The following is a 12,644-nucleotide window of genomic DNA, read 5'->3' as shown; positions in this document are numbered from 1 at the left end:
CTTTTGGAAACCAACTGACTGCTACCTAAGGACATACTTTGTTGCCCAGAAACCCCTTCCTTGTTGGGAAACTACTGGTGAGAATGATCTTATAGGTGCTCAGTTTGAGAATCGACGGAGGTGATCAAGACCCTCTCTGCTTTCTCTGATTCTCTGCCAATGCTTGTCCTGCATGAAGCTGAAGAAAGCCTTTATCGTCTCAGCCTAGTTTTCTGGCTGAGACTCTCTCCACAGCCCCGCCAGGGATGAAGGTCCCACCACCCCCAGGGAGCCCAGAGGAACCTGGCCAGTGAGAACATTTCCCAGCGTGCACTGCTCCTAGTGGAGTTTAATCCAGTTCGGATGCAGGGGAGCCTCTGCCATTTACTCTAAAGAGCCAGTTACTGCAGCACAGGAAGAAACATTCATTTAACATCTAGGAAATTTTAGCTGAGTGCGTACTACGTGCTACCTCAACAAGGCAGACAACGTCCATTCCCACCTGGAGCTCAGGTGGCAGGATCTCCAAGAGGAGCAGCGTGCTACTCAGTGAAGCAAAGGTGAACCAGTTCATTCACTGAGTCCACCTACTGGACGCCCCCCTCCTTCTGGGAAGAGTCTGAACGCCACTAAAACCTCACCTTTCTAGGGCACCAAATTTATTATTTGTTTGAAGGAAACTAGTAAAGTCTGCTTTAAAAAGTGGTTATGTTGAAGGGCTTCCCTGATGGTGCAGTGGTTGAGTCTGCCTGCTGATGCAGCGGACACAGGTTCGTGCCCCGGTCTGGGAAGATCCCACATGCCGCAGAGCGGCTGGGCCCGTGAGCCATGGCCGCTGAGCCTGCGCGTCCAGAGCCTGTGCTCCGCAACGGGAAAAGTGGTTATGTTAAGGTGAGTGGAGAGAAATTACCCTCTTGGTGGTTGTTTTTTGAAGTTAGAAATCTTGTCCCTTAATGCTACTGTTCAGTCCTCCCAGCTTTGACAATATTGTGTGGCCATATCAGTCAGTATGTGTAGAATTCAGATCTAGTTGCATGCACACATTTACCCCAACTTCTTCCCATTTCAAAGATTCCTACCTTAACTGAGTTTCTCTAAGCCCCTATTTTCTGTAGTGTTCTTCTGAGACAAACCCACCACCTCTGACTGGTGAATGACCTTCAGGATCCTCCTCACAGATTTTCTGCAGAAACCATCACCCCATCTCCCTCTTCAGACTATTGCCCAATGTTTGGACAGATTTGGGGAAATGATGCTTAACTATGTGGGACAGAGTATAGCTTCAATACGTGTTGATTTAAATAGGAGAAAACCAGAATTTTAAATTGCCAACATCATGTTCACCAGGGATGGATTTCCATCCTATGTCCCCCTTGGCTGGGTGCTTTTATGTGGGTCACAAACTGAACACCATGGTTCTTGGTGGGGTCTAAGGTATACGCAGGCACAAGAAGGATTTCTCTTCCCCAAACATCTCTTCTACTGACCAGTAAACTGCTTAAGCTTCATTTTAAGGGATGCATTCTTTTAGGTTCATATCTTGTTTTTTAGTATTTAAATTCTTATCTTGTTCTGCATGAGTTTGAGAGACTGGCTTCTTCCTAAAATCTGCCTGGTACAATGAACTCAGAGAACGAACACTGTGGCGGATCAAGGGAAGAAGAACATGGAAAGGGTGATTATGAAAGAGACAGGGTGACACCTGACAGAAACTGGGCAAGGGAAATGTGCAGAGGAGAGAAGATGATAGCTTTTTCCCTTCATGGCTGTCTCTTCCAATTCCTCTCTGAGTGGTTGACTGCTCTGTCTCTAGGGACTTTCACCGGCTGTTCTTCTTGGTGGTAATTCTCTCAAATTCTAGTCAAATCAACTTACATATTTACCTGTATCCTAGGCTGCTGCATATGACTGGGCAGGATGTACCTCGCACAAGTACGGGGCACGTTCACACAGCTGCTAGTGTTGAGCTGTGTAGAAGCCACACAGTACAAGGCTGAGGCCCTGGATGCTTCTTTTATGATGCACAAAGGTTGATGGGCTCCCTTCCTGCCCATGGGAAAGCCTCGCATCTGTGTTCTATATTCCACTCCATCTCCTCTTCTCAGAATCTCTCTCCATTATCTCCTTTCTCTCCTGTATTTCCAATATTCCTGTCTTTCCACTGGTTTTTCTGTTCACACTAATCTTATTCAATCATCTCCCATCTTCAAAACAAACAAATCAATCAACCAACTAACCAGTCAAGCAAGCAACTAACCAACCAACTAACCAACCCAAATCCTATTCTAGTCACACTGGAACTGAGACACCCTTCTCTCTTCAAAGTTAAATTTCTCAGAAAGATCATACTAGCCACTGTTTCCACTTCCTCGCCACCCTTTCTTCAGTTCACAGCATTCAGTCTTGGCCTTGCTGCTCCACTGAAATCCTTCCCACTGGAATCACTAATGTCCTCTTCGTTACTAACACCAGACATATTTTATAGTCTTCATTTTACCTAGTTCTCTGCAGCATGTGACACGGCCAACCACAGTCACCCAGTTGAAACCTTTTCTCCCTTGGCTTTGTGATGTCTCACTGTCCTGGTCTACTTCCTTCTTCTCCACACTCTCTAATGGCCCTGTCTCTATTCCCACCCATCTCCTTAATGCATTGGCTCTTTTTTTCTTTGTCAATATCCTGAATGTCACTGATATGCATTGGGTCAGAATCAAATCAATTAGAGAATTTAGAGGGACCTGCAAAGAGTTTCTAGTATTTTAGTTTGTCAAACAAGAACATTAAAAAAACCTAAATTACCACCATTATAATAATGATTATAAGAAAAACGGTATTTTATTGCTAAAAATTTGAGAGAATATATGCACAGAATAAAAGACAATCCTTTGAAAGGAATACATTTAGCTTTACAAAAAAGCGAACTTATTTTTGCTCACGGACTGGTGAAACTTTCATTCCTGACAGCAGTGGCCTGGAACACAGTGTCTGGAACTATGTGTGAGAAAACCAAATCTGGCAATGTTGACCAGAATTCTTCAGGGCAGTTAGCCCTCTGTTCTATAACTCACAAATAGTTTCTCCCAGTTTGTCACTTGTCTTTAACTTTGCTTACAACAGAGGCTCCAGAGAGGAAAGATCTGATCCTGACTTTAAAATAACTATGCAAACTAAAAATAGAAAACATTCTATTTTTAGAATATTCTATATAAAATATTTAAATATTCTATAATAAAAGCCCCTAGCATATAATATACTTAATGGTAACTTTCTGAAGACGTTTAGTTTGAGGTTGGGATCAGGGCAGTGATGTCCATCATTACTACATCTTTTCAAGGCTGTCGTGGAGGACTTAGCAAATGTAGTGACGCAAGGCAAACAAATCAATCATATACAAGTTGCGAAAAATAAAACTGTCATTATTCATGAATGATATGAGTGTGAACATAAAAAATCCAAAATAATAAATTATTAGTGTTAGAGAGTTTGTCAAGGTTTCTGTAAAATCAATTTAATTTCTATATATCATCTACAAACAATTAGAAAGTGAAATGTTTAAAAAATACTTTTACTATAGCATCAACTGTGTCATATTTAGGAATACATCGAACAAAAGCCTGCAAGACATTTATGTAAAGTATATAAAATTACTGATAGACATTAAAGACCTAAATAAATGGAGTTAGTGCTCTCAAACTGGGGAATCCCCTGGGGGTCCAATGGTAAAGAATCCGCCTTCCAATGCAGGGGACGCGGGTTTGATCCCTGGTCGGGGAACTAAGATCCCACATGCCGCCGGGGCAACTAAGCCCGCGTGCCACAACTACTGAGCTCGCGTGCCTCAATGAGACAGCCGTGTGCCGCAAACTACAGAGCCTATGTGCCCTGGAGCCCACGTGCTACGACTAGAGAGAAAATCTGCACGCCACAACTAGAGAGAAGCCCAAGTGCCACAACAAAGATCCCACGTGCTGCAACTAAGACCCGACACGGCCAAAAAAATAAAGAAAATAAATAAAAAATAAGTAAATATTTTTAAAAACAGCTTTATATATATATAATTGAAAAGCTGACATTAAAAAGAAAAAGACCTAAATAAATGGAGTTAATTCTTTTCTCAAATTGACCTATGGGTTCACAGCAATTCCAATAAGAATCCAGGAGTGTACATGTATATGTATGTGTGCGTAGAAACGGATAAGCTGTTTCTCCAAGGCATATGGTGATGATAAAGGACAGGAGGAGCTAGCTGTGTCTTGAAGAAGGAACACAAGGTGAGAGAACTGTTTACCTGTATATCAGGACTTACGATAATGATACAATACTTCAGAAAGTTCAGAAAAATACAGATACACACAGACATTTGATTTAGGACCAAGTGGCACTGCAGAGCAGTACTGGGGGTTAGTCACCTCTAAGTAGATTATGGATCTAAAGATTAAAGGTGAAACAACAGAGTTTCTGGAAGATAATATAGGAGAAAAGATTTACCACTTTAGGGTAGGATTTTAAGGGAAATAAAAAACAAAACAAAAAATGAAAGCATTAATCATAAAAGATAGCTAAATTAGACTATATAAAAATTCAGAACTTCTGTTAACCCCAAAATAAAAATAAAACAAAGTCACCATTAAGAATATGTAGAGGCTGGGCTTCCCTGGTGGCGCAATGGTTGAGAGTCCGCCTGCTGATGCAGGGGACATGGGTTCGTGCCCCGGTCCGGGAAGATCCCACATGCCGCAGAGCTGCTCGGCCCATGAGCCATGGCTGCTGAGCCTGCGCGTCCGGAGCCTGTGCTCCGCAACGGAGAGGCCACAACCGTGAGAGGACCACGTACCGCAAAAAAAAAAAAAAAAAAAAAAGAAATGCATGCACATGTGCACCAAGAGACTCAGACAGACAGCAATATTCACAGAGACATTACTTATAATAGCCCCAAACTGGAAACAATACAAACGTCCTTGAAAAAAATAAGGTGGATAAAAATTGTGGTATATTTATCAATGGTATACTATATAGTATTGAAAATGAACAAAAAGTCATTCAAAGTGATTTCAGATCAAGCATAGCCAGTGAGCAGTTCTCCTTTACTTTTTTTTTTTTTAACATCTTTATTGGAGTATAATTGCTTTACAATGGTGTGTTAGTTTCTGCTTTATAATAAAGTGAATCAGCTATACATATACATATATCCCCATATCTCCTCCCTCTTGTATCTCCCTCCCACCCTCCCTACCTCACTCCTCTACGTGGACACAAAGCACCGAGCTGATCTCCCTGTGCTATGTGGCTGCTTCCCACTAGCTATCTATTTTACATTTGGTAATGTATATATGTCCATGCCACTCTCTCACTTCATCCCAGCATACCCTTCCCACTCCCTGTGTCCTCAAGTCCATTCTCTACATCTGTGTCTTTATTCCTGTCCTGCCCCTAGGTTCATCAGAACCATTTTTTTTTTTTTAGATTCCATATATATGTGTTAGCATACAGTATTTGTTTTTCTCTTTCTGACTTACTCCACTCTATGACAGACTCTAGGTCCATCCACCTCATTACAAATGACTCAATTTCGTTTCTTTTTATGGCTGAGTAATATTCCATTGTATATATGTGCCACATCTTCTTTATCCATTCATCTGTTGATGGACACTTAGGTTGCTTCCGTGTCCTGGCTATTGTAAATAGAGCTGCAATGAACATTGTGGCACATGACTCTTTTTGAATTATGGTTTTCTCAGCATATATACCCAGTAGTGGGATTGCTGGGTCGTATGGTAGTTCTATTTTTAGTTTTTTAAGGAACCTCCATCCTGTTCTCCATAGTGGCTGTATCAATTTACATTCCCACCAGCAGTGCAAGAGGGTTCCCTTTTCTCCACACCCTCTCCAGCATTTACTGTCTGTAGATTTTTTTTTTTTTTTTTTTTTTTTTTTTTAATGCGTTACGCGGGCCTCTCACTGTCGTGGCCTCTCCCGTTGCGGAGGACAGGCTCCGGACGCGCAGGCTCAGCGGCCATGGCTCACGGGCCCAGCCGCTCCGCGGCATGTGGGATCTTCCCAGACCGGGGCACGAACCCGTGTCCCCTGCATCGGCAGGCGGACTCTCAACCACTGCGCCACCAGGGAAGCCCTGTCTGTAGATTTTTTGATGATGGCCATTCTGACTGGTGTGAGGTGATACCTCATTGTAGTTTTGATTTGCATTTCTCTAATGATTAGTGATGTTGAGCATCCTTTCATGTGTTTGTTGGCAATCTGTATCTCTTCTTTGGAGAAATGTCTATTTAGGTCTTCTGCCCATTTTTGGATTGGGTTGTTTGTTTTTTTGATATTGAGCTGCATGAGCTGCTTGTAAATTTTGGAGATTAATCCTTTGTCAGTTGCTTCATTTGCAAATATTTTCCCCCATTCTGAGGGTTGTCTGTTGGTCTCGTTTATGGTTCCCTTTGCTGTGCAAAAGCTTTTAAGTTTCATTAGGTCCCATTTGTTTGTTTTTGTTTTTATTTCCATTTCTCTAGGAGGTGGGTCAAAAAGGATCTTGCTGTGATTTATGTCATAAAGGGTTCTACCTATGTTTTCCTCTAAGAGTTTTATAGTGTCTGGCCTTACATTTAGGTCTTTAATCCATTTTGAGTTTATTTTTGTGTATGGTGTTAGGTAGTGTTCTAATTTCATTCTTTTACATGTAGCTGTCCAGTTTTCCCAGCACCACTTACTGAAGAGGCTGTCTTTTCTCCATTGTATATTCTTGCCTCCTTTGTCAAAAACAAGGTGACCATATGAGCATGGGTTTATCTCTGGGCTTTCTGTCCTGTTCCATTGATTTATATTTCTGTTTTTGTGCCAGTACCATATTGTCTTGATTATGGTAGCTTTGTAATATAGTTTGAAGTCTGGGAGTCTGATTCCTCCAGCTCCGTTTTTCTTTCTCAAGATTGCTTTGGCTATTCGGGGTCTTTTGTGTTTCCATACAAATTGTGAAATTTTTTGTTCTAGTTCTGTGAAAAATGCTAGTGGTAGTTTGATAGGGATTGCATTGAATCTGTAGATTGCTTTGGGTAGTAGTCATTTTCACAATGTTGATTCTTCCAATCCAAGAACATGCTATATCTCTCCATCTGTTTGTATCATCTTTAATTTCTTGTGTACTCAGCAAAACCATTGTGTCGTTGGTTTGCTAATTTTTATTTCTTAAGGAGGGAGTGGTAATTAGCAACAAGACTACTTTATAGCTAAACTTGTGTATTAATTATACTTTTTTGAATTTTACTGTCTACTGAGTCAGTATATTGATCATTAGATCAGCTATTCCCTTGCTGAATACTTAATTTGTCCTTATAACCCCCAAAATTGAAAAAAGAAGACTTTTCAGGTAGTATTAACATGTCAAATAATCCAAGTGAATCCAATTAACAATCCTGGTACGCACAAAGAGTATAACAAGGAATTAGCATCCCTTACAGAAAAAAAAGCCTACTCATATTTTGATGTGCTAAGTGCAATTACCAGTGTTTCCAGAGGTGTGACCTATGGGGCAGATTCATCAGACCACCTAGAATGCTTCTTAAATGTACAGAGTCCCACACCCCACCCTAGACTTATCAGATCTATGGGGGGACTAGAGTCCTAGAATCTATTTCTTTACCATTATCACAAGTGATTCTTAGCAATTCAATAATTGCACCTATGTTTGGCTATGGCTGAGAGGTTCTCTGGTATGCTGAAGGTCAAAGGCTTCAGAGGATCAGGGCTGTGGCTTGAACACAGGTTGGCTCACCCCTAAATCTAGCATCCTTGCCACTCTGCTGCCTCTCCTATACTAACCCCTTCATGATTTCAAACCTCTGGTGTGTATGCCCTTTCATGTCCAGTCTCTGATTAAGCAAAATCTGAAGAATTAAAAACTACCTTCTTTTCTGAGCTTTGGGTCAAAGATGATCTATTGTGAGCAAATCCTAAATATGCTTCCCACAACATTTACTTTTCCAAAGATAGAGAAGACTGTTACTATGTTTTTTCACTGAAATACTCAGTTTATTGAAGAGAGAATCTCCACAGAACGTGAACAGAGAAAAAGCTGCTGTTGTGAGAGGAGCTAAGCCCACTTGGTTGACAGGAGCCTAGATTGGATGAGCAGTTAGATCTGACTCCCATGCCTGTTTGAGAAATTGGCTGAATGCAGCCTGACCGGCAGAGGCTGGGACCTACATGAAGCTACCTGCTGGGACAGAGCCCCTAACAATGCATGGGGGATGAAATGCCTCTGCTGACCACCTGAGGTTGTGATTTGAATATTGCCCCTTGCCCATGGCCAGTAGGGAAAGCAGTGGTGCTATCTCTGCAAACTGAGCATGAGATTTGGAACTGGATCACCCACAAGGTAAAATCCCTGAGATACTCATAAACTATGGCTCAGAACTGAACACTCCAGTGGACTCTGTTGAGGCAATTCGGAGACCACTCATAGGGAGACATGTGCAGGAGAAAAATCCCTCCAACTTCATGAAAATATCCAGGCCTCCAAAAAAGAAAGAATTCATACCTGGGGAACTGGGAGATAACATTATCTTCCCCTTATCAAACATATCCTATTAACACAGAACTTCCCTGGGCAAAAAAAAAGTGATATACCACTGATGAGAACAATATTTATTGCAACCTTAGTTTTTTTCTTTACACACACAACATCTAGAATTACAGGGATGAAGAATTGATGCATGTGAACAAAGCACTTAAAAATGTTTCCTCTAATTCCACTATGATTTCTTTTTAATTAATTAATTAATTTTTGGCTGCATTGGATCTTCATTGCTGTGCATGTGCTTTTTCTAGTTGTGGCGAGCAGGGGCCACCCCTCGTTGCAGTGCACGGGCTTCTTATTGCAGTGGCTTCTCCCATTGCGGAGCATGGGCTCTAGGTGCACAGGGTTCAGTAGTTGTGGTGCGTGGGCTCAGTACTTGTGGCACACGGGCTCTAGAGCGTAGGCTCAGGAGTTGTGCCTCACGGGCTTAGTTGCTCTGTGGCATGTGGGCTCTTCCCCAAACAGGGCTCGAACACGTGTCCTCCGCACTGGCAGGCGGACTCTCAACACTGCGCCACCAGGGAAGCCCTCCACTATGATTTCTTACATAAACCAAGCACATTCATCTTGCCTGATGAAGGGTAAGTTACATTTTTACCAAACAAGGAAACCAAGCTGTTTTGGGTTCTCAAACATATATATACTCCTAAAAAGTCTGTGCATTTATCATCATATAACTATGTATACAAAAACTATTCTTAGTTAATTGAATTTTATTCAAGCCACAATTTCTTAGGACGAATGTGCCATTTTTCAACGTCAGCTTATTTGAAGCAACATCCCCATTTTCGTCTTTAAAATTCAGGTGACAGCCAATTTTGTCACTTCAAGTGAGAGTCCTTAAAAATCTTTTATTGCATCTGGTCACATTCATTCACAGTAAGATGAACAAATGAATAAACATCTGTTGTGAGGTGTATTTAGTTAGTGCCTTTAGAGATAACTTATCTCAAATGGCCTTAACTTCTGGGTTTCTGGTATTTTTCCTCTTCCCTCACAGCAGGCTCCATTCAGCCCTGAAGCAAGTGAGTTTCTTTTTCATTAGTGGTGCTGCTCTGGCCTCTCAGTATGACTGTCCTGCAATATAATTGATTTTCATAGCTATCGGCAGCATGGATATAATTGTGTGAAATTAAAATTTAGTTCAAAAACGTTTTCTTAAGTCACAGCATCCAAGTCGAACTGACATTACTGAGAAAGGACCAAGATGCGATTTGAACTAGTCCATTAGGGGGCAGTCAAATACTGTTCACATCCAAATGCTGCTCTAGCCCTGCTTTTGATGACTACCTTTTTCAAGGTTAGCAAATTATTTGAATAAGTAGCAACTGGTAGTTATCCAGTAGCATTCTCAATACTTCATGCTTTCAGTTTCCCATATAAGCCCATGTTTTTTGGTTTGCAATATTGTTCATAATTAGTCCATAAAAAACTTTTTTTTGGAGGGAGTTTGAAGCTGGTTAACAAGGATACCCAGTGAATAAATGGATGATAAAATACATGGAAAAAGTGATAATAAGACATGTTATCTTTACTTATCAATTAATGTCTATAGCTTAAGATGGTTGTATCATTTATCCATTAGGCATGCAAGGGTGATCATGGCCAGAAGAGAAAAGACAATCATATAATTGTTAACTTTTCCCTCTGTTTACATCTGGTCTAAGAATCTATCACAAATATTCATTTAAATTTAAAAAGCAATTTTTACTCTTACATAATTCTAAATGACTTTTCTTTGTTTATGATAAAGAGCCTTACTGCTTTAACTGTATAATTTTAACTGCTTTAACTAATTTAATTTTATTGTGAAAAAGAAAAAAATTTTGTTAATATATATAGCAAATTATTATTTTTATAAGTAGGAATAAGATATCAAAGCATTGGTTAACATATCTAACTTTGAAAATAAATGATTTTAAATATAAATTATCAATTGAAAATAATATAAAATTAGAAAGTAAAAATTTCCAGGGAATTACAATCAAATATCAGATTGATACTATGGATTTTAAATATGACATTTACTTAGAAATAAAAAAAAATCATGTTTAAAATTTCTTTCCTTCTTTTTTTTTTTTTTTGCCGTACGCGGGCCTCTCACTCTTGTGGCCTCTCCCGTTGCGGCGCACAGGCTCCGGACACGCAGGCTCAGCGGCCATGGCTCGGCCATGGCTCACGGGCCCAGCCGCTCCGCGGCATGTGGGATCTTCCCACCAGGGAAGCCCTCTTTTCTTCTTTTTTTTAAAGAACACCATTACTTTGTGGTAAATCTTGAAACATTATTTTAGTAATAGATATTTTTTTTCTCATAAAGATTTTGTTTTTCTAAGGCAAATCAATTAGATGCATTACCATAAGCAAAAGTAGTTAAAACTGGTTAACTATAGTTACAGTCTTGTACATCAAAGAATTTTTTAAGGGCATAGATAACCTCTATGAAATGTGTTGAATCCAAGAACCTACTTTGTAACTGTCTATCCTTAAAAATCATAAAGAAGTGAATATTATAAATGTGCATAGGGCACTAACTTCTGAGGGAAGAAGACCTTATATCAAGAGTAGACTGCTTTCTACAAATGTATTACCTGCAAAATGAGTTCATAGATTGTTTCTCCTTAGATAACACTTAAGTTTTCATGTAAGAAAGATTAAAATATAAGACAAAAATCATGTTACATGTATTAAAATATTTTAAAATAATTTGCAACAAAGTTTTAGTATTTCAAATTCAAACAAATTTAAATATTAAAAAATCTTTTATCTGTTAGAAGTTCTTAAATCACTGCTCATAAATACTGCATTTTATTTCAATATTTAAAATATTCAGCTGACTTCATTTAATAAAATTAAACATTTTAAAAACCTAAAATGAATTTCTCAGAAAAGAAAAATAATTTTGAATTCTAACTTTAGTCTCAGAGGTTTATCAAAAGTCTTTAAGCAAGACTATGAATTTAAATACATTTTAAAATAATAATAATAAACCCAACATGCCTTGGGTATGATGAATAGATTATTTACAAGTGGACACGCTCATAACAAAACAAGTCTATATTTTTCTTTAAAACCAGGGGAAGATTAAATTTTATTTTATTTTTTCAGCTTTACAATAAAAATACTGCCAACTTGAAAATGAGCAGTTTGGCTAAAATGAAAAGTTTAAAAATAAAAAACAGAAAATAGAATTATCTGAATAGGTAACTTTTGTCCATTTTTAATTATTTTATTTTACATAGGTTTGCTCTTAGGGAGAGATACTGATTTTTAGATTTGCCTTCGGCTTTGCAGTTCCCAGTTTAACTATATTAACAATGAAACATAGCAACTAACAATTATATAAAATTTATGAACAGATTTCAACAGGTTGAAATTTCATAAGGCAAAATTTTAAGTTATTAATTGTCATACATTTTTTCAAATACTAAAAAATGTTTCTTCATTATAACTGATTTCTTCAACATTGTTTTTTAAAGCTAATCTTATTACAATTTTAACAACATTTAAAGGCAGGTTTCCATGAAAAATTTGTTGCATCTAGAAATTGCTAGGATGGGACTATAGGCAACTAGTGATAATGACAATGCAAACTGGATGTCTATCAAACATTGCAATGAGTGTATTAAAAATATGATAGAACCAAGTAGAAGTATTCTGTTCTTTTGGAATTGCACTCATTCAAGCAAGAAAGCAGTAACCTTACCTTTGACATCCATCAGAACGATGAAATGAAGTAGAAGGAACATTGCAATCAATCTGCGGCTGAAGAGACGCTTAATACCAGAAAAATAACAACGGGTTCACAGCAATTGAGTTATTAGATGTATGCTCCTTAACCTCAGAAGGAGTTCTGATATAGTAACTTCAGTGCCTCCCCCGTGTCTGAGCATGCTCAACAGCTAGAACTTTACTGGCACGAGAGGAGACGGTCTTTGTCACTGTGCAACCTACCTTTTTCATTCTTTCCTTTTTGGTTTCATTTTATTTTAAATCTACAGTTGTATTCTGGGTCATTAATTTATTATAGTATGCACAGAGAGACATATATAAGACTCTGGTATTATTAGATAAGAAACATTTTTTA

General features: G+C 38.9%; 1 protein-coding gene across 1 annotated transcript in view; it reads right to left on the bottom strand.

Moving 5' to 3' along the window:
• RXFP2 (relaxin family peptide receptor 2) overlaps window positions 1–12,300 on the bottom strand; it is a 62,788-nt gene extending 50,488 nt beyond the window's left edge. Inside the window, exon 1 of the mRNA XM_065895905.1 lies at window positions 12,264–12,300. Within this exon, the coding sequence (XP_065751977.1) occupies window positions 12,264–12,276 (13 nt within the window). The 5' untranslated portion in view covers window positions 12,277–12,300. The remainder of the gene's footprint in view (window positions 1–12,263) is intronic.
• Window positions 12,301–12,644: the final 344 nt, after the last annotated feature.

This window comes from Phocoena phocoena, chromosome 18 (genome assembly GCF_963924675.1).
Source record: "Phocoena phocoena chromosome 18, mPhoPho1.1, whole genome shotgun sequence".
NCBI classification, from domain to species: domain Eukaryota; kingdom Metazoa; phylum Chordata; class Mammalia; order Artiodactyla; family Phocoenidae; genus Phocoena; species Phocoena phocoena.
This window is presented reverse-complemented; position numbering and strand designations above follow the sequence as displayed.